Source organism: Numenius arquata, chromosome 11, assembly GCF_964106895.1.
Source record: "Numenius arquata chromosome 11, bNumArq3.hap1.1, whole genome shotgun sequence".
Classification (NCBI taxonomy): Eukaryota; Metazoa; Chordata; class Aves; order Charadriiformes; family Scolopacidae; genus Numenius; species Numenius arquata.
The window spans coordinates 20,393,122-20,416,732 of NC_133586.1; the positions used below are offsets into that span (position 1 = coordinate 20,393,122).

At 36.5% G+C, this 23,611-nt stretch overlaps 1 protein-coding gene across 1 annotated transcript in view; it reads right to left on the reverse strand.

The window, feature by feature from the left end:
* The window catches only part of SCAPER (S-phase cyclin A associated protein in the ER), a 159,893-nt gene that overhangs the window by 105,155 nt on the left and 31,127 nt on the right, over positions 1-23,611 (reverse strand). The window contains exons 8-18 of the mRNA XM_074155466.1: positions 21,812-21,972; positions 14,167-14,429; positions 13,487-13,729; positions 11,767-11,937; positions 11,214-11,289; positions 10,636-10,753; positions 10,189-10,300; positions 9,569-9,709; positions 6,564-6,719; positions 5,067-5,209; positions 1,092-1,173 (exon numbers count right to left, since the gene is read on the reverse strand). Of these exons, the coding sequence (XP_074011567.1) occupies positions 1,092-1,173; positions 5,067-5,209; positions 6,564-6,719; positions 9,569-9,709; positions 10,189-10,300; positions 10,636-10,753; positions 11,214-11,289; positions 11,767-11,937; positions 13,487-13,729; positions 14,167-14,429; positions 21,812-21,972 (1,666 nt within the window). The remainder of the gene's footprint in view (positions 1-1,091; positions 1,174-5,066; positions 5,210-6,563; positions 6,720-9,568; positions 9,710-10,188; positions 10,301-10,635; positions 10,754-11,213; positions 11,290-11,766; positions 11,938-13,486; positions 13,730-14,166; positions 14,430-21,811; positions 21,973-23,611) is intronic.

Below are 23,611 nucleotides of genomic sequence, written 5' to 3' on the forward strand. Positions count from 1 at the left end.
TCTGTAAATCTTGTAACATTTAACATCTCAGTTCTAGTTTTGTTCTTAATGAAACATTCTAGTACAGAATGTAAGTTCAACTTCCAATTCTACAAACATGTAACTTACGTAGCGCTGTTCTCACTGACACATATGAAATCATAATCTACAAATTAAAGTAAAATAAATTACTTGTTATTTAGCTGCAGTAGCAGACAAACCCAGTATCTGGATTCTTTCAGAGGATTTTCATACCTAAGTCTCAGCAGAATGCAACAAACTCTCAACTGCTATTTAAAATCAGAGGCTGGGGTGTGAACCTGTATTTAATAACAAAACTGCCCTTTACAGGACATGTAAATGTAGCTGTGGTGCTTCCGATTGTGAAAAGAGCAAAGAATAACACTGAAACAAAAAATTATTCGTACATAGAAATAAACCACGCGAGAAAAAAAATTTACATGATTTATCATTAATTGAAACTTTAATACATAGTTCTAACTCAGAACCTTAAAAATATAATTTATCGTTTTAGAAGTCTTTACATCTCTTGAAAAATAGTGGATATCTCTTCAAAACTTCTAATACCTTGGTTCTCCACTGGACAGTCAATTCAGCTGAACAGGTGAACTACAAGGGGCTTGATCCTTATGCCTATTTTATGAAATAACTGGAGCCATTCATGACACAAAAGGAAATCAAATGCTGCACTTGACAGCATCAATTTCAATAGCTTTAGATAGCACCCTGTGTGACTGGTGAACTGCCTTCACAAAACACAGTGTGAGAGTTTTTATGTATTGACTTTCCTCACAATTTAATTAAAAATTACTTTGACTTCTCTTAGAAAGTACAAGTTTACTTGTTTTCATGTTCAAAGCTTTGAAATTAATGAATTCCATAGGGCTCAGTCCTGTCTTTCCAAACTATGCAGTGTATGTTATATAGCAGGGGCCTCCTCCTAATGCAAAAGTCTAAATAAAAGTATCTTGTAAAGTTGCATAGTTCAGTACACTGTAACATCTTCAGCAAATAAAACACACATACAGAAAATATTTTTGCAGAAATTCTGTATCATTGATGCGTTTTTCAACTAAAGTATCCTTTTATACCTTCAGTTGAATCTTCTTCTGTAGCTCCTCCATGGCTTCTTGCTGAGCTGCAGTAAGAGCTGCCAACCTTTCTTCTCGATCTCTAACCGAAAGATAATAAATATAGGAAGAACTCGTAACCATGTAGAGCGTGCATAATGACTAATTCATGGTTGAAATGGAGAACAAGGACTCCAAAAACAAAGCTGAAAGTTGGCTCAGTAGAAAAGACAGACAACAAAAAGCAACTTAGTTAACAGAATATAGATGCTTTAATTTTGACAACTGAATGAAGGCAGACACTTGAACCCCTACAGCAGAACCTGGATCACACCTCAGTCCAAATCAGAGCGATGACAGTCAACACAGTGCTACGAAATAGCAATGAATGTGATACCCTGCCACCACGAGCATCCTTAAGCCAATGGCCACGGTCAGTGAACCAAAGGGAGGAGTACCATGGCAAATGTAAGGAAAAACATACAGCAATGAGGGTGGTGCGTTTCATAAAAAAGAAGATTAGTGGAACTTTGAATATATAAACTTTTATACAGAACTTTGACCAACATCAAATGATACAGTCATGAGTGATAAATCAACACTCTAGAATATTGCAATTCTAAATGTTAAATATACTAAAGGACAGCAAAAGATTAGGTATTTATCTTACTGTCACCTTCTGTATATATCTGCAGTCAGGACCCGTTTTGCTCACTGGACGTGTCTGTCCTACACTCCCCTTCCAAAAAGTGAATCACACCACAGACTTCAGTTGTCCACTTTTAGCCACTCTCCTTCCCCTCCCCAGCAAAGTGCCAAAGCACAGCTGACATACGAATGTCAGTAAGAGCCTGGCAATGCCCTAAGCATCACCCTACTGAAGAGATTAAGATTATTTTTTTCTGTCTGAGAAAAGAAGACATATAACTCTATCTGTTACTATAACTATTAAGCAGAAACCTGCGGATAACAGTTTCATCAAGAACAACTTACTAGTGATCAGGCAGCCAAGGGAGCTATCAAACCCTAAAGAGGCAGAAAGTCAGCTACTCAGGCTGTTGGTACAGAAAGGATTGGGGTGGGAAAGAAACACTTCTCCTGAGAGTCTGGCAGCTGTGAAGGGCCAAATGAAGTAAAGGAAGGTTTGAGTAAAACTGAGCAATGAAGAAGTCATTCACAGCCATCAGCCATCCTTTTAAAGGCATTCTAAAATTAAAGTACTTTGAGCGACAAAACCAGAAAGGGTAACATAAAGAATATTATCCAAACAGTTGTGGTTTCTGGTTTGTGTGGATTTGTGTTTGTTCGGGTTTTTTTATACAGAAAACTCACAGAAAAAACAAAGACATTTCAGTAAAAGTAGGAGGCTCAGATAAAGTAACATTTTAAAACAAAAAGACACAGAAAATATAAAAGCAGATAGGAAAGAAGTTGGGGAAGGAAGTAAATCAACGACAAACACTACACACAATTGCTCTTTCAGAAAGTATAAGTGAACTCTTCCCATTGCCATGGGCGTGGAGGGGGGTGAGGAAGAGATGATGGATGAGAAGCACTGGGTAGTTTATGTGCCATCTCCCCTGAGGTATATAAAGAAAGACCGAACTACAGTCTTTGGTTTTGTTTTCAAGAGTTTCTGTCTCATACCACGAGCTGAAACAAATCACAACTAACACATGACCCAAACCCAAAGCTTATTTTACCTACTTCTTTGAGTATGTGTTTTTACCTATTTGTTTAATCCTACAAATTAAAATCAATGCATACTTTGGATTAATAATATTTGAAACAAAATTCTAAAGCTTCAACTTATAGAGCATCAACATTATTCCAGTATAAGCCCTTCTGAAAAGCGTGCTTTTTACATAATTAGGTTACGTTATACAGTTTTATGATTTCTATTGACAAGAACAAAGTTTTCCATATTATGGATTTCAACTCTCAGGAATATAAAATACTCTGAAATTACATCTAAAACCTTACTGGAATCAAGTTAATGTACCGTAAGGGCAGAGGGGCTTTTAAAGTCAGTTTTAAGTACACTATTCCTTTCATACAGATGCTTTAATCATCACCAGATGCACATGGTAAAGCTTATACTGAAGAAACATTAGGCAGATATTCCAAAAATTACTCATTCCAGCAAGTATTAAATCTTCAGGATAAGAGTCAAATCCTAGCAGCAGGGAAAAAAAACAAACAACAAAACAAAACACCAAATGATACCCCGAGGTTCCACCAAAACCTGCTGAAGTCCAAGCCAGAAGGGACAGTAGAGCCAGCCTCCTGTCAAGCTCATCTCTCCCTGAACTCTAAACAGGACACTTTTGAATCCTCCCCTAATCCTACTGTGTTAGAGAAACCTCAGAACTGTTGCTGAGGAGATGGAATGACTCCGAGGCCATTCTGACATAACGGAATCAGCCTCTTGTAGGGCACCACACATACATTCTTTCCTACTCTTTCCCAAAATTACCAAAAAAAGAAAAAAAGAGGAAAAAAATCTCTCTTGTATAATCAGCATCTGGCAAAGAAAAACAAATGCAAGCACGGTCCTGCAATATCAAGTACAAAGCATTTGAAAACCGAGTGCTATAGTAGCAAACATAGCAAATATTGCTGAAACACAGTACTAAGAGAAGGCAAATGGAAACTGCTGTTCTTCAACAAAGTGGCACAATTAAAACTGATTAAGCAAAAAGAGCAAAGAATTACATGCCTTGAGCCTTTAGACAAGTTCTAACTGCAGAAGACCTAAGAAGGCAAAGATGTCAACAAGACAATTATCTCACATTTGCTCACTGTGATGGTTTCCTCAAATTTCAGAAAGATGTAGAAGCCTCACACATGCAACGTCATCTTCCCAAAACAGCGTAACAAAAATTTTCCCTGTTAGTGCTAATCTTCCTCAAGTGTCTGTGAATAAGATACTGAAGGATCCCTTCCAACTCACTCTGTCTCACTGTGACTTTGGCTCAATATATTAAGGGAAGATCCACAAAGCCCTGGGCAAGGCCATAGATCCTATCCACAATTCATTAAACATCCATTGAAAGTTGAATCTCTTTATGATGTCAAGCTAGAATTGGAAGATGAAAGAAGGTGATCAATGTATTTCTGAATATTTTACTCAGAGAAAAAAAACAAACCTCTTCATGACAACTTTGAAGAAAACAAGCTGTGACAATAAAAATGTTTCAAGAACCATTAGTGAATACTTCTTGTCATAGGAAAAATGTAACTTCTATTTAGGTTTTATGGAATGCTTGTGGCAGCAGAACTGTAGGGAACAATAGGAGGTGAATACAAATAGAATCTGGCAAATTAAACAACAAGCAGAAAGCAGTTTTCCTGAATCAGACCTGAAAGTAAACCTTTCTGACACACCGCAATGCCACCCAACATTCATCCTCTCTGCACCTCATGTTTGGCTCAAAAGAAAGAGAGAGAAGAACCCATATGAAAACCCCTTTATGAACTTCTGATTATGGGCAAAACCATAAACCAAGTAGTTCGTAGGCAGTAGAATTAATGAAGCCTGATTTCCCAGCTTTGTGCTTCACAAACGTAATCTCTGGTGTCTACAAAAAGGTGAACTCAAATTGATGCCAGTAAGTCCAAAAGTTACTGGAGAGTGGAGGAAATGGGGAACACAGGGACATTAATCTTGCTTCCCTTGAAAACTAAGCTAAAATATTAAAAAGTCAAATTATTAAAAGGTCTTGTTAGCAATAAAACTAAGATGAATATACTAAAATACAGCCTTGCATGCTATATTCTGCACGTACCTAAGGAATACAAAAATCTATTACAAAATTTATGATTACTTACCTGATTTCTTCTTTCAAACCATTCATCAAGAATATTTATTAATGTTACTTTTTAAAATACTAAGCCTGAAGAGCTAAAAAGGTACTGTTGTTATAGAGAAGCTGCAGTTTGCTGGAAAGGATAACGGTGAAGGGCAGGGAACCAACAATATTATTGCAACGTTACCTGGCTCTCTCCCGTGCTGCATCTTCTCGTGCTTTTTCTTTCTCTTGCCTCTGCTGTTCAATCCGCGCTTCTTGTTCTTTCCTCTTCATCAGCAGCTCCTCAACTCGGGCTTGTCGTTCTGCCTCTAGGGCTCTCTTGCGCTCCTAGTCATAGAAAAGTAAATTCTAACTTTTCTTATAGGAAAAAAAAAACTAAAAGCAATTAACAGAAACTGTATTTTAACATCTGCTTACAGAATTTTGTCTTGGATGGAGTAAGAATTGCATTTTTATTAGATAAAGTAATAGTATGCAAACATGAGTATATTCAGAAGCTTGACCATACATTGGAAGCACCGTTATATGAACTAAGCTACACATTAATTTGCCATATATTTTGCTCATGCTGAAAAAGTCTATCCACTCTAGAAGCTTATCGAATGAGTTCATTAATGAGAGTACTTGAAAACATTTCAAACATTCTACAGGATACAGGTAATGTAGAAATAACATATGCTCCCATGGAATATTAATATTTAAATTAAGATTCTGAACTATCAGAACGTTTATAAAACAAAACAGATTTGGCAATTAATTTTTGCACTATCATTGAATATATGATTTCTTTCTCACTACTCAGTTTTTACTTTTTTTCTAATTAAGAAACTAAATATGGTATTATAAACCTTTCTGACACAATGACTATACTTCTACCAGCAACAAATGTAGAAATCAAGCATGTTTGAAACCTTTTATTTAAGTACGACATTTATAAGTAGTCATTAAGTTCCAGAGTTTTACTAAGAAGAAATGTGATCATTTTGTTTAGCTGAAAGTCTGGGGAGAACTGGATTTTTAATGTGTTCTTCAAACCCCTATATTACTGAAAAATTAGTCTGTTTTGTTTGACAGAATAAATGACAAATAGAAATTTAAATATATTTTTAAAATATACTCCTTGCCACAAATTCCAGCACTGTAAATGCACGTCACTATACCAGCAAATAAATTACCTTTCTTTCAGGAAACGGTATGAGATTTCATTAACACAAACCAAAACTTGCTGGAATAATGAACATTTTTACATTGTTAGATGAAGGCCCTGCATTCTTAAATATTGGCTTTACAAAAATTTAGATATATTAAGAACAGAAAACATTAAACTTACACTTCATTCAAGAAACGAAAAACTACAAAATAAGTGTTCCTGTTTCTTCTCTCAAAGTTTTAATTGTTACAAAAACATAAGGATTTTCTTAAAATGGAGTAATAAATATTTTTTAAACAAAGCTTAAGAGAGGCATGAATTAGCTACTCAGCATCTATAATACCTCTGCTATAGAGACGTTAAGACTTACCTTTCTCCCTCTCACTGCTGAAACATTATAAAGGGGAAACATATTACACTTTTCTGAAGTTGAACAAAGGAGATAAGATAGAAAGCAACAATGACTGCATAACCAAAATGAAAAACAAATACATATTTCATTGTCCCCCTGCAACTACAGATATATTATACCTGAACTGCTTCATCACGTGCTTGTTTTTCTTCTTGTCTTCGTTGACGCTCCTCTTGTAACTCATTTAAGCGTTGTTCATACTCTTTAAGTTTATTCAACACATCATGACGTTTGTTCTGAGCTTCTAAGGTATTTATAAATGCAATTTCATTCACCTGCAAATAACCGGAAAGTGTAAGAAGAGATCTGAGGAGTTGAAGTTTCATTCTTAGGGAATACCATCCATTTGGTAATTAAACTGGCGAGACATTCTCCAGAATGGGTTGGAAAACTACCAAGTTTGAGAATAAGTCTCTGTTTTTTTATTGATTTTTTTTTTTTTTTTGGCTTGGTTGTTTTGCTTGTTGTTTTTGTTTTGTTTTAAAGAGGATAGCCCATGGAATACATAATATAAAAAAGGAGAAACTGAACTGTATCAGAAAAACAAGAAACTTTGGGTAAATACCAGGAAAATCTTCCCAGTCTTCTCAGCAACGAGACTTCATTAGTCTATTCTCTCATTCACCAAATATGGACTGCTAAGACCCAAATGTATAAATCAGTAGAATACGTAACCGCTAGTAAAATCCAACAGGTCTTTTAATCTAACTTTAAATAGATGGGTACTTCCTGAATAAAAAAGTGAAACTATAAAGACTATGAATAAGAAAAAAGACAACCAAGCTCATTGCCTTAATATTTCTTATCAATATAGCCTATTTCACAAACATATATATTATTTTTTTCAACCACAGGACAGTGTGAGAGACAAGAATAAAAAAAAAATAGTGTGAAAAGGCTAACTTCAAAATACTTTAATATGTATACAAAAAATACCAAAGAATATGCTTTTCCACTACTTAGGTTCATGAAGATAATCAATATTTTGTCCTCACTACAAAGTTGTTGAATAAAATTCTTATCATCTGTAGGCTTTTAAATGCAAATGCTTTAGAAACCTGTATGAATGGGAAAAATCAAACTCTAATTTAACCAAACTTTGAGTTAATAAAGTAAAAATTTTAGAACCAAAGTTATTGAGGAAAATCATAGAAATACATCAACTATAAACCATACTCAAACCTATGACTGAAACAGAAAATCTTTGGCTGTACTCAAAGTTCATGCTCTGTCTGACTCCACAGAAGAAATCAGTAAAGAGAAGACACATGGAGAGACAACAACAGATCATGTCAAGGGTAGTAGGATAATATCTGTAGCTTTGTTTACTGACTAGAATCCATTTACAGAATGGATTTCACAGTTCAGTAAACAAGTAAGCACTGGGAATTTAGATAACCAACTGGGCAGCAACAGTTACCATGGTCTTCAGCCATACATACTACTCATCTGCTGTTTCTTTAAAGCCTTCTGGCCTAATTAACCTTTATTTCCAGAACACAAGAACCTCAAGAGGCAGCAGATCTTACACGTTTAAACACACAGAGTACTTGAAACATCTGCTTAGCTGGGGAGTTTAGGCAAGTGTGATTTAGTTAATATGATTATAGAAGTCACACTGGTGTCATGAAATAATAATGAAGGTACGTTAGACTGAATTAGGTAATGTAGAAATCATTTTAATCCAAGAGACAGAAACAGCAACTAAGTTAAAAAGCGAAATCAGTTTTGTTGTGCTTATCTTAAATAATATGGATGAACAGCTGCATCAATCACAGCTGGGATACATGCTCATTATATAACGTACCATTTTCATTTTAAGTAGATGCATGTATCTTTACATGGGAAAAACAGCCTTTAAAATAAAATGAAATATTTCATTTATGATGTGTTTGTTTTGGCTGGGGTAGAGTTAATTTTCTTCACAGTAGCTAGTATGGGACTGTGTTTTGGATTTGTGCTGGAAACAGTATTGATAACACAGGGATGTTTCGGTTATTGCTGAGCAGGGCTTACACAGCGACAAGGCCTTTTCTGCTCCTCACACCCCTCACCAGCGAGTGAGCTGGGGGTGCACAAGGAGTTGGGAGGGGACAGAGATGGGACAGCTGACCCCAACTGGGGACATCCCATGCCATACAACATCGTGCTCAGCACTAAAACTAGGGGGGAGGCTGGTGGGAGAGCTGCTGCTTGGGGACTGGCTGTGCATCGGTCGGTTGGTGGTAGGCAATTGTTTCCATTTGCATCGCTTGTCTTTCTTGGGTGTTATTTCTCTGTTATTTTCTTTTTCATCACTTTTAAAAATTATTATTATTACATTTTAATTTTTTCAATTATTAAACTGTTTTTATCTCAACCCCTAAGTCTTCTCCCTTCTACACTTCCGATGTGCTCCTCCATGCCCCCGGGACAGGGGTGTAGAGTGAGTGAGGGGCTGTGCAGTACTTAGTTGCTGGCTGGGGTTAAACCACAACAATGTTTATCGAAGTAACATGACCAAGGTAAACCAAAAAGCATTCATCTAGTGCTGGTCTTATGAAATTACATATTAAAGTCAAAGGAGCGCTAAACAAAATACTTATTTTAGAATAATTGCCATGTGCTAACTGTAGGTTTCTATTTATTTCCAGCTGTTTAACAATATTAGTGTTACAAAACACAGGAACAGAACTATTGTTAAATGACACAGAATGCTGGATATAGAAGGGGTGTGTAAGAAAGCAGAAGAGCAATGAGCTCTCCCCACTTCTCAATTCTATGTGCTGGAAAGAGAGAACTGATAATCAGATCCTCTGCTCATTCCAGGAGGACTAGCTGTCACCGAAAGTGCTGCCATACCCTCTGTGAGGAACAAAAGCCGCAAGATGATTATGAGTTCTTTATTTTAACCAACCCTTTCTTCCAGTCCAACCCACTATGATGTCTAATAACAGCTAATTAATTTTAAATTCATATTAGAGAAAAATTGTCCATTTTAGAGATCAGCATTTACCCGCTTTCTAGTTCACGTGTTCATATCTAACTTGCACCATCCTTCAAACCTACTCATGAGTACTCTGAGGGACAAAACATATTAATGCAAAACTGTTAAATCGTTCCCTTTTAAAAAAAGATAACTTACCTTAGCTTCTTCCTCTTGTGCTTTTTTCACAATTGCTTGTAACTGCACTTCACGTTTAAATTCTGCATGGAGTAGTTTTTCCTCCATCATCCTGCGTCTTTGGTCTAATAATTCTTCTTTCCATTTCCGTACATCTTTCTCCTAAATATAATGAGTACATTCATTACTGATATGGTAACTGAAAACAGTGCCTGAATTTTCCTCAGAATCTTCTGATATTGGAAGCTTTATTTAGAGTAATACAACATTTTGATGCCGTACACAAAGCCTGCATTAAGTTTAACCCAAAGTACACTGATTTGCTTCAGTGTAGTGCTGAAGTGCTTCACTTTGGTGAGGTTCGCATTTATGCTGGATACATGCAACACATTTCCACTTCTATCACTCCTTCCCTGAACCTGAGGCAGTAGAGTATGAACTCTCACAGGAGTTCATAATTTGCAATAACGCTTTTAGTATCTGTGATGCACGAGTTATCTGTGAAAACTATGTGAACTCAGACACAGAGGAAAACTTTGTTCCACTGTTAGTTTTAATCTCTAACATTTCTAGACTACGTGGGCGAAAAAAAGCTTTGCTGAAAGGCGGCACACCAGCTCCTTTGTATTACAGAAACTTACCCTCTCCATTAATTTTTGAAGCTTCAGTGTCTTTTCTTCTCGTAACTTTTCTCTCAGCTGTTGAGCTTTCATTTGTTTCTCTTCATGTTTCTTTTTAGATTCTGCTATTGTTCTTTTAATAAAAAACAAAGCAGAGCAAAAGCAAGTGAGACAACATTAACTGACAGTGTCGCAAACACTTCTATGTCGTTTTTAGTAAGAGAAAACAAACAGGCCACGGGAGGGCAATTATTTCCCCTAAACGTAAACGCTGTTCTTCCAGTCTTCAAATCTTCATTTGCAGGACGATGTAGCATGAGCCTAGCTCATTATGAAAATAATACACTGATTTCTGTAACAGTCTCCACCCATAGACTTAAAGAAAGTAATTTATGAACAGTTTCATGCAGCCATGAGTTTGGTTGCTTGTTTTCACTGGCTAATCAAGACAGGTAATAGCTCTCAAACCTTTTGCGTGATGGTGACGACAGTTTCTCGTGCATGTGTATTCCATGCCCAGGTGGACGTGCAGGCTCTTCCTCCACTCTGTCTCCCCAGGAATTACTCTGGCGCCATGATTCACGAGCTGTACATGAAGAAAACAAAGACTTAAATAATTTAAACACATTTTTCTGGGAGAAGTGCAATCAATAAGGCTTAGTTCCTCTTGAAGTTCTCTCTCAAATGGGCTCTCCTTAGCCTAAGGAAGGTACAAACACAGACTAAAGCATCTCTAATCCTTGCGCATTTTCAATGCTTAACAATTTTATTATGCTTCTATCCACATGTTAAGACATAACTGGATAACAAATTTTCAAATTCTAGTAGAGAGATGGAAGAGAGCCGAAGAACAAAGACACATAGAGATAGTTTGAACACACAAGTCCATCTTTCCTAAGGAAATAACATAAAAAAATAACATCACTTGAAATAACACGTAGATGTTAGGGGGACCTTCTGAAACCTTAACTACCATGAGAAAAATGGGCATTTTTCTAAATTGCACTGCCATTTCAACATAAGCACAGTAATATATGAAAATTTACCTTCATAATCTGCCAGCAGATCATTCCAGTCCATAGACAAACCGCAGAAAGATAAGCTTCCGTTGCCCATACCAGCCTGAAATGTAATATGAGCCAAACAGTAAAAACATAAACCTTAACGCAGAGGTGTACACACACATTAAGCAGCGCCAACCCAGTGACATTCAGCAACGTGCCCAAACTGAATGAGCCAAAGACAGATGCTGTTTCAGCTGTTTCTGACAGCAGAGATGGAGACTTCTGTTTCAGCCAGAGTACCTCCTGTGTGGTAGCAATGAATATAACAAGTCCCAGCTCTCCCAATTTGGCACACAGAAACAGGCAGCAGGACAACAACTGCAACTTTGTACCAATCACGTCACTGTGCTGCTGAGGTTAGTAAGAGTAAATATACCTTAGACAGTATGGCATAACTATTATGTGACACTATTTACCTTACTTGCATGTAAAACAGGTTACAGTCATGCAAAAATGAACACTAACAAATTCTATATTCATACTCCACTGACATCAAAGACAGCTTGAAGTTGGGTACTTTAAATGGAACACTCACAGAGAAATCGCTGTCATTGTCAGTCTCGATATTAATGTCATTGTTTTCCTCTGCTTCAATCTCTCTAGTTAATTGCTCTTCCTCTGCAATAGCACTAGCAATGGCTTCTTCATTTGCCTTTTCCAGGCGATCTGCTAACTCTTCTTTCTTAGCAAGTACTTCTGCCATGGACTGTAGGAAACATGAAACCAGAAAAAAAAAAACAAAATCAGCAGCAGGCACAAAAAAGTGCTTTCCATGTACTTAATGTGAATTATATGATATTTTGTTCAACTTCTTATTACCTGTAGTTCCTTTACTGCTAGATTTTGTGTAGGTAACTGAAATAATAAACCCCACTAAAACCGTTAGCAACTATTCACTCCTTTAATAGGTATATGAAACACTTATGCAATTAATTCTCTCATCATTCCAAAATGTATTACACAAACACCGTCATTAAAAGCAACAAAGACCGTTCTTCTCTAATTATTCTCTTAAATACCTAGCTCTTAGGGACTAAGTAACGCATACTCTGAAACTTTAACAGCATGCCCTGCTGTTACCTCCAGAAAAGGAATCATGCTCCAAAGTATTATTTAAAGATGAAAATTAACTGTATCTGGAAACTTTACTGTAGTTAATACAATGGAACCTCAGGCTACAATTGTTTTTTAACATGAATGGCAAGATCGTTAGTCAAGAAGGTAAGCCTGAGAATGCTGACTGATGTCTTCTCTAATGTCCAGTATTAACCGGTTCATTTCCACTCCAGCTACCAAGCAAAGTGCCACAATATGCAAATCGGTGCTCAAAAAAAAATGTAGTCAGGAGTAGTAAAATGCTCACAGGAGACACAGATCCCACCGAACTGTCAGCATCCTGAACTGTTAATCACTGAAATCGGAAACAGCGTTAGTGGATGAGATGCTAGAAATCGGCTCTAAAAACAGATACTTGACCTGGAAATTACCTAGCAGCAGTCCACTTTGTAAAAGATGTTAAACGGAAAGCAATTTACAGGAAAACTTCTGCAAGTCAGAATTTTAATCTAGTTTCTGAAAAAAACAAAACAAAACATAACCTGAAAGTATAACCTGGATTTTATGTAGCATTACTGCAGTTCTCCACTCAGAGAACCCAGTAAAGCAGACACACCTTGAAACCTGCAGAATTCTACACACAAGAAAGGACATTCTTTTGGGGAAGCCACATAAAAACAGAATTCTGACTTCACATTTGTGGCTTAAGAATGATATTCCTCCAAATTGCTAAATGTATAGAAAGATTCAAGAGAGAAGTTCAGCTCGTCTTAAAAAGCAGAGGTCTACATTTGTTTCTAAAGCAGAGTCTACATTTGTCTCTAACAGAATTTTGGTAGCCCATGTGTTTACCGTTTAAATAACTACCAAAACTGAAGTAAGAATTTAATGTGAGTCTGACTTAAAATGATTGATGGTGGAAGGCAATGAAAAATTATGACAAATATATGTGTAAAAAAAGTAATGAGAGCACGGAGCTCTTTATTCCAAATAACACATTTATATCTTCCTAGTTTAAGTTCAGAAAATTTACTGGCATTAAATCCTATCATGAAAATTATCTGTGCAACAAATGATTTTTTCTACAGTAAGTACCTTATAGGCATTTCTACAATTTCTACAGCAGGCTAACAATCACAGAATGAGAAAATTAAGGCTTATATTTATTATTTACTCGGAAATCTTGTAAGATTTCTTACCAATCTGGCAGCACTCACATTTGAAATATCTGAGGGATCCATTTCAGTTTCAGTTTTAGCTTTTTCCATTTGATGCTGGTCTATAGTATCAGTGATCAGGGAAGAAGCTTCATTAGTCTGCAGAGGTTGTGAAGTACAGTCGGTATTTGTGAGAACCGGAGGCATCTCAGAAACCGTTTGTGAGGAATCTTCTTGCACTGGTGTGCCAGTGCTCCCACTGTCTTCCAAGGCGTGTGCTGTCAACTAACAAGAGGCGTTTCCAAAATTAACAAAATGTAACATACTGATTTTTAAAGTCACTGGAGTCAAAAGGATTTTAACAAAACACCTGGCAACCTCACAGTGAGTGATGCAAATATCTCCAGGTATATTTCAGTTGCTCATAACCTTGCAGAAGTTGGATCTTTCTACCAGAAACCTTCTATGTATGAGATGTGCCCAATGCTGAGGTTTTAAGGAAAAAAAAAAACTTGCCCACAGCATTGTAAAATCTCATTATTTTTTAACTTGCCTATTTGTGCCAATCTCTTAATGTGTTTCCATAAATGTAACCAAAACAGCCAGTATTTTTTCCGATCTGGTTAGTGATTAAAAGCTCTAGACAACACTTCCTTTAGAAAATGCTCTAAAGGAAAAGTTGCAAGATTTAAGGTTAGAAAGTGGTTCAAAATTGTACTGACCTGTGTCCTTTCAGTAAGAGGACCTTCAGACTGATGTAAAGGATCTTTCTGTACAAGGTCCGTGCTTTTGGATGCACCAGTGTCACTGAGTGAACTCCCAAGCTTATTCTCTGCTGGTGGCGAAATGACATTTTCTTTGTCGCTGTCACCTTTGGACTTTTGTGATTCTGCAGCTACAGGAGTTTTTGTTGCCAAAGCTGTGGATCGAGATCGAACAGGCCTTCCACGCTGAACTGTTTCCCAGCCCTCTGCATCTTTTCGATCTATATAAAAAATAAAATACCCCATTCTAAGAAAGGAAGACTTATAAATGGAAGTATTACAAACTACTATTTTATTACAGTATTACAGAATTTGTGTGATAAAAATGTTCTCTTTAAAAATCAATACCAAAACAAAACAAAAAAAGAAATCAATGAAATATTTTTTAGCAAAGCTTTTTCCCTCAAGGAGCGCTATCAGTTCCACAAACACTGAACAACTATTCATGGGACCAGTCCTGTTACTTCAAGAAGCTAAGCTGCTCATACATAAAACCATGTGAAAAATGTCTACATCTACTTAAGCTTTCCATGCCTGTGTTGCCATTTCACAAGATGGTAAAGCACAACAAAGCAACCACGCTCTTGTTCTTCTTTGTAGAAACAGTAATATTAGAGGTCTTTCATAAAAGTGCAAATTACAGACATAACTGCAGGTCTTAGCATAGAAAATATTGTCCAGTATTCTGCCAGAAATGTTTTCTTTACTTTTTCAATTTCTTTTAATTCTGATAATAAAAATATACTAATCAGTATCAGCTTTTGGAAAATTTCTTTTCACGGATTCCAGGAAATAGCTAAATATTGCTACAGCAGGACTGCAAATTGAAGGAGAAAATAGAAAGAGTAGTTGCCTTCAAGTTACTTTGATGACTAAATAACTGTTAAATACAACTTGCTGATCAACATTTCTGATATCTAATCTTGGTACACACCTGAGGAGCCTTCAAAGTTACATTTGTCTGCCCAAACTATCAGGTCTTCAGTGTAATCAGATTTCTAGAATAGGTGAATGCCCTTCCCCATATATAACATCTTTGTGGCCAGCAATACCAGCACATAATTTCCCATACATCTTGAACTGACTCTGATTCCTTTGAGACCACTCAGATGGCTCCACTCTCAAGTGTGAAGGGCAAACTCACATGTGTCTACTTGCTGAACAAAAGTTCTTGCAAAAGACTAAAAAACTAACTATGCACAATATTTTCTAAGATACTTTTGGCATAAGCAATTTTTACGATCATTCTCATAAAAAGAAGAGAAGGGTATGGGAGATTATTTTTACCTGGACGAGCAGAGAATCAGAAAGTCAACACTAAATTGCCTGCTTTATAGAGGGAAAAAAATTACAATGGAATACAACTTGTATAACAAAATTCATTCTCTGGGTATTTCTAAAGCTTTTACTAATAAAGATGGTCCTGTAGCTCAGGCATAAAGATCAGAGCTCAAACACTCAAGTTTAACATAAATATCAATAGGAATAAATATAAGTCTACTTGGCTGTCAAATAATGGAATTTGAAACACCCAAGAGTGGTGAGAAAACGGAATGATTTGTATATTATGATGAATTGCACGTTACCAAGTTATAGACTGGCTTAAAACTTGTATTTCTAGAGATCTGATTTTTAAAAGCAAAATATAAAGTAGTGTAAAAAATATAAGATAGAAGTGTTATCCTCTCTAAAGATACTGCTGTTTTCAGTAGGAACACATGATGATTAGGTTACAAGAAGTGAACCATCTTTCCGGACTACCCATAACATCTATGCAGGTCAACACACCCACAGGGAGATGAGAAAAAAAAAATATTTTTTCTTCCTTTCAGAACATGCATGTTTATTTTAAAGCAATTTACAGTACATAAAAAGGACCTGTTTTAACAATTTTCATGGTCAAAAATCCTTGAGCCTTCTTAAATTTCCCTCCAGGGCACTTGCTTCTGGCAACTCTTAAAACTAGTACAGAAATTCTGGTACCAACACTACTATTACCAGAAGTGCTATACACTACAGAGCACTGCAGCAGCGCGGTCACGGACTGTCAATAAAAATGAAGATTATTTTAGGTAAAAGATAAATCTGCTGCACCTACTGGACTGAACTACCTTTACGTGGACTTGGACTGATGTTCAGCATCATCAGTAACCAGTAAACTGGAAATTAGCCTAAACCAGAACTAATGGTACTTGCATACTTTGCTACCCTTGGCATCCAGCGCTTCAGAAACATTAAGGGCTCATTTAACTACTGGGTTCTTTTAACATCTCAGGATGAAACACAGAGGCCTGGACCAACGGCTGGAGTAAATCATGAGTTACCAGTGAAGTTAACAGGACTGTACTGTTACAGCTCATGCAATAGCTGTTTTTACATCACTATATAATTGTTCACCAACCTTAACAATACTGATAAAATGACAGATGCAAAAAGATAATTCAATTTGATGTTTTACTGTTGAAACTGTTTTAATCTAGAAAATTCGCTATTTTAAAGTAAACAAAATTCCAAAACTTTGTGTTAACAACTGTAGCTGATCTCTTCAGATCACGGACGGTAAGCAGAGCCAGCATACCTCTGCAAAAAGCCTTTCTATGTTCATTCCCACTACGAGTACTTGCACATGCTTCAGTGTGCACCACTGATTAGAGAGGGGAATGGCAGGCGAAAAGATACAGATTATATTTTTTGCTTTACCACAGACTTCCCATTTGACCCCTGAAAGCAACTTTGGCTTTATTTTCATTTCTTCATCTTTATACGGAAAAAAAAAAAGTACAATCTACAGGACCAAGCGATCGAAACATGTTATTACCCTCTCAGAGACAATCTTATCTCCAACAACACTCCAGGGAATAGGGTTTCAACTCCGCAAGAATCACAAACAGATTTAGAGCAGAAAGCCCCAGGCGCACAGCCTGTGTAGAGTATGGCCCTGTGCTACACGGGACAGCAAGGCCTGCTTAGGCCTCTTGTAAATCACCACTGCTCCTACCCACCCACTTCTGTAATTGGTAGGACCACAAAGATTTTGCTTATACATTACATAGCTCATGATAAGACTTGGCCAAGAAATTGCCCTGGCAAGTAATATACAGACAACGAAGAGACTGTTCAGGGCTGCTGAAATCAGCCAAAAATCCTCCATTCCTTTACTGCAGCAGGCTTTTGGATTGCAACTCCCTTTTCTTGTTATTTGCAAAACAAGATTATTGCAAGATTTCGCTTCTACTCATTCCGAAAATTGAAGCCAGCTCTTAAGGCATCTTTTGTACATTAAAAAAAGATCGAGAGATACCCTTTAGTAGTATCTACTACGTAAAGATAATTTTACTACCATCTAGATAATAAGATACATTAATCTTATGTATGTCTTACTAATAATTGCACTAATATCTTCTAATATATTTTACTAATATTTTTAATAATATCTACTGAATTTAATTCTACCAATAAAAAAAAAAATAACCTTGCCTGCCTTGCCTAGTTGATTTCTTGTTTCATGGCATATTTCTTAGTACTCTAAGATAACAGACTTAATCAGAATAAAATTATTCAGAGCATAGCAAAGTCATAATCACACTTACTACAGTAAGAATGAATCTTTTACTAAAAGCCATATGTCTTCAATTTTTAATTTGTATTTGTCAGATTTGTAATTATTACTCAAGACTCATCCAATTCTTTTAACAGCACAGAAATACTTGTGTTTGAAAGAGTATGCTTGGTGAATTCTTTAAACACAATATAGTTTTTAATGTAAGCACACATTCAGAATGTTAAATACTTGGAGTGAGTTTAATGATTTTATACCACCTGACAAGTAGCTGTGCACAAGTAGTTACTTTTTCATTTTAATTCACTTATCAACTTAGTATTCTGTCATTTCCAGGCATGTTTTTAAAAAGTTTGCAAAACTAATGCATTTATTGACATAAGATCACACAGTTCCTAATCTGAAGCAAAGTTAATACTTGGTAGGGCATCACCCTTCCTTCAGTTTTTTCCTCCAAGTCTGGAATTGTTCTCATATAGCCCAGTAGCCATTTCCACACGCTAAGTATCACATGCTGGGTTTGATTACTCCCAGAGTTTTGTTAATGAATAATTCATTTGACTACCTTGGTCATTCTCTAGTTTCATTTGAACTTCCCTGTCCCTCCTTGCTCTTGTATTACATGGAAGTGACAAGCCATCTGTTATCTTGAGGCCCCCAGAGCCACCAGGGCCTTATTCTTTCGAAGTTACTCCATCTGGAAGAACCAGCCAAGCAGCCTTACTGGAAACAATAAATCCAGGCAAGCATGTGCAAAACTCTTAGGAGTTCTCCTCAGGAGATGCGTGTCCCTTCCTAAAAATCTACTTGCAAGTAACATACAACCAAAGCCTTTTTAACCTTCCCCGCTCATTACTAAACTTCAGCCCCTATTTTTTCTTTTTTAAATCTGACATAGTATTACTGCATCTGAGAGGCACTGTAGAAAACCACGACAACTTGAGAATCTGGAAGCAAATCTAGAAACATGAACTCAGCCAAAACACATTTACAGGGCAGAAGACATGAAAACCAGAATAAAATAAGTAAATAAATAAATAAATGAACCAAATAGAGCAACTGCAGTGGTGCAAGAAGTGGTGATTTTACAAACAAGAGATGGTGAGTTAACAGGCAAGACTTTAATTAGAGATGCTAATTGTCAGACTACTTTTAATGGTCACTTAAAAACACAAGAGGAAGAAAAAAAGAAGATTAAAAAAAAAAGAAAATGAATGCAAAATTTTCAACAGAAATTGTGCTTAAGAATTTGCAACCCAGTCAAGAATAAACTACCTGCGATGACATTGTTCTCAACACGCAGAAGTTCTGTCTTCCACAAGACCAGGTGCCAGTGTGTCTGAGCCCAAACCAAGACAGTTACTTTAGAGCACTCTATGTCCTACAAAGTCTGAAGTCTTAGCTACATTACAAAGAATATCTTTTCACAACTATCAACATGAGCAATTAACACAGGAAAGGTAATAATAATAATTAATAAAACTAGATTTCAAGTGTGGCAACAGAAAAATAATTTGCAATTTCTGAATTTACATGTTCTCAACTGCCCTTTCTCCAAAGTTATGTACAAGCAATAAAAAATTATTCTAACTGCAAGCACCTACTTCTAGTCTTAATGTACACTCTAAACTTATATCACCTGTCTCACCTCCTGCCACAAGCTCCTGAGAATTCATTTCATGTTAGACTATTGCCTCTGTGTACTACTGTTATTAAACCAATCTCTCCTCTTGCCATAAACTGGTCAGACAATGAGACTAGACTATGTTTCATATGGTAGAAAACACTCAAGCATGAAAGACAAAATTATTATTTTTAAAAATTCATTAAAATATTGACGGTACCATTAAGTTTAATGAGGGAGATGAGATAAGATAATGTAATTTAATTACGCATCCAGAAAAAAATAATTTAAAGAAATACTCCGAAAAGTAATGCATTTTCTCTCTCTCCCTAAGGACTTACTTAGCTAAATTTGGAAATTTCATCAACCATTGAAAGCGTATCATACCACTCACCCAGTCCACAAAAACCACCGTGAGACCTAATGATAATGCTGTTGGGAAATCACTGAAGAAAAAGTGCTTTAGGGCAATCTTGCCACTGTAAGGCCCAGCTGGGCTTTAGGGTGGGTGAGAGAGCATTAGAGGGTGGCAGGAGGAACTCTCCCTCCCATAGGGCCGGAATGTACCCAACAGCTGTGAGTGCATGAGCTGGTGAACAGGCAGAGCAGATGATACACAAGCCTCATATCTGCTTCAATAATGCATGTGAAGAGCCTTTGTAAGTCCCTTTGCGTAAACTTCACAGATTCTCTTGTGCTCCGATCAGTGAGGTTAATCCGATTTTACCAAAGCGATTCTAGCCTCCATATAAAGGATAACATGCTCCTAAAGAGAATTTGATTTGTTAAAAACATTACAATTCAGCCATGAGAAAATAATTTAAATTCTCCAATGTTGAATGTCAGAGGTAAGAGATTCTTGAGAATAAACAAAGCCTCTATAAGGAATGACTGCTCTTTCTTAAAATGAAATGTTTTACGTCTGAATTGTATAGTACATTTGACTGAAAAATACTGAACACTTACTGGCCAGTACTACTGGACCTAAGTGGTTTTGCTCTTTGTGGAGCTCATCAGCTGCAGGTAACAGCCAACAAAACACAGCACATCACTGACTCAGCTCTTTAAATGCCTAAAACTAACATAAGGGTAAGGTCTTTTGTTTTCCTTTTAGCCTCTTAAAAATATGTTATCCATATGGAAGTGCAGATCAGTTTTATTCCCTGTGTAGCTAATAAAATCCTCCATACACATGAGAATCCCTAATAGAGGCATTTTAACAACAGCTTGGAGTCTGCCACTTTAATAGGAGCGATAATCAACAAGAAAAGGTTTCATTATGAATAGTGTCAGCTACTGGCAAAAAATTAAAAGTGGAATTATACCTTCAGTTACAGTGTTGAAAACTCAGCCAAACTGCTACTGACCAGCTCACTGCTACTACAGACAGCAAGAAATTCCCTCGTGCAAACAGAATCAATCAATTCCCATTCAAACAACCATTTTTAGAGTATGGTTTTGATTGTTCTTTTCTAAGTGTAAGAATCCACACGCTACTGAACTCATGTTAAATTGCAGGACACTTGGACAAGGTAGTTTAATTCCGTAACATACCACAAGTCTCCAAACCACTACACACGACTCCTACTACTTCTAGGTTGAACATACAACTATCTTAAATTAATACATGCTCTTCCAGTAATTTTTCTTTAAAACCCAAAACAATAACCAAATTATGAACACTTCTTTTTCATTTCTTTCAGAATATCCTATTCTTCATCCTGCCTGCTGATTTTGCAGAAAGTCATCTGGGACCACACATAACAAAAATATATGGAAAAAATGCAGCTTTGAAGACAATCTCAGGGCTGCAGTGTGTGCAAAGAAACTAACTTTATAAACCAAGTGGTAAAGTTTTTTATGTCTACAACTAAACAAATCTCTTCTAGAACAAAAGACCCCGCATCAACCACTCTCCAAGGAGAATCTTTTCAGAAAGAATTCATAACTGAACATGGTAACTCTTGTCTTCAAAGAACAAAACCACTTGTTACTTCAGCGGAGTTCTAATAACATCATCTCCCTGGGCACATAAAACTACCTTGAGCTCTCTTACAGATTCCTACACACGCATCATTCTTTACACTGTTAAACCATTCCAAATCGCAGTCAGTGAGATTGTTAGTTTGCGACCAAAGCCCTTCCCTTTCTCAGGGTGTTACGTACTGGTATTTTAACAGATCAAACTCTAGTTAGTGGAAATTCAGTGCAATGTTACCTACGCATGAAAACACAACTTTCTCTCAAACTTAACTGTTACAATATCAGGCTGCATTAATTTTTTATCTCAATACTTAATTTAAACATTGTATTTTGCAGAATTAGGCTTAATTTTGATTTGAAATGAGGTCATCACACTCTGAACTAACTTTATACCACAAAGCCTGTGAAAATAACTTAAGCCACTTAAAGAGACTTGCCATTTTTCCGCGATGCCTTCTGTGCTGGAGGTGGCAGACAGGTTTGTGCTCTTGCTAGCTCAGGGTTGGCAGCTTTAGTTCCATGATTGGCTTTTACTTTATCAGCCCAACTTACACCAGAAGGAGCCAGGCGCGTCGCAGAAATTGTCACTGCGGGGTTCCTAAATGAAAGTCATAGCTCTTTTTAGTGTCTAATCAAAAAACGTAACAGTTCATTAGAAAACTTCATCAGGACACTCTCTCCATAATCTTGGTGTTCAATGATTTGGACTGAGAGCTAGTTCCAAAAAACCAGCGCCTACTATAAAATAATAAGAAAAGCTTATCATAGTAAATCTTCACACAGCCTGCCCTTCTCTTTTCACGGTTTTAGAAAATTATATTTGTAGTTCTTGAACGTTAATGCCTCAGCAGATTTCTCATCAGTGAAATCCCTATAAATTCGACTCGTAAAAAAAAAACTAACCACAGAAACAAGGATGCAGCATTGAATCAGCAGGTGGGGTGTGTAGGGTTTTTTTATTTTTTTGTTTCCATTAGGTAACTACCTTGATAGCCCATTACACCTTCTCAGTCACAGAAAAGTCAGAAAATAGAAAATAGTGCCGCACCTGGAGAAAAATCTTTAAGTGAGATTCCTTATATTTAGTAGTCAATGAAACTAAATTAGCAAGAAGCTAAATTCTCAGATTAAAATTTTAAAATGTCTAATGACTGCAGAAACATGCCACACTGTAGTGATGGACTAACAGTTCCCACAGGAAACATTCTCTGATACCAAATTTTAAAATCATAGAAATAAGCATATGGTGAGTATTCACAGACAAATATAACAGCTCTTTTGTTGCATCTTCCTAGGTCCAGCCTAATTTCCTCAATGAAGTGTATAGAATGGGCTGCAACCATTATTAATACAAGGAGTCTAACGAAGCATATGGGCAGGAAGTTCAAAAAGGTGCAGGTTTAATTGTAAATGTAGATCACACAAATCCATAATGTACTCTGTTCCGAGGTCACATATATAAAGGAATAGATCTATTTTCTACTACCCAGACAGCAAAACTAAATTGTAAATCTGCAATACTGACAGCCCAAATTTTGAATTTCTCGATGGACAGAACTATAGTGGTTTTTTTAATTATTTTGTTTTGCTTTTTGTAAAATGTTGCCATTTTCTGCACAAGGCTTAGAGCAAAAACCTATATAGTTTTATTTAAGTGTATACAAGCTGAATTTTTTTAATTGGAAAATGGTAACATTCAAGAAGCACCCTATTCTCAAGAGTAGTTTTATCTGTAATCATACAACTGATCTCTCTTCCAAGTTTTACAACACTGATTAAAACAGCCCAACACATGCAGCTGCCTCGTTAGCCAAAGCAAATCAAGAAAAGAGAAATTAAGATCTTGCAAGTTTCAAACAAATGTGTAGAAAATCCCCATATAACTAAACTGTCCTCTTACTTTAAGCCCAGCGAGATGTTAATTTGCCATTATTTCCTATTTTTATCAAGTCAAGTATCAAAAAAACCCATCAGGAATAATTCCATAAATGATAAAAACATGGCTGATCTGCTTGTTTTTAATAATCCCCATTGATCCTATGGGGATGCAACACCATTTCATGGGAGGAAACCAGGAAGAGAGGCCAAGCCTGTACCCTCTCTGATAGTTCCATACAGCCGAGGAAAGAGATTATCGGAACCGTGGAGTACAGAACTCCCCTCTGGCATACACTCCAGGTTGCAGCTACTTATCCTGAAAAGTTGTACTTTATTAAACACATCTTTGTGTTTAATAA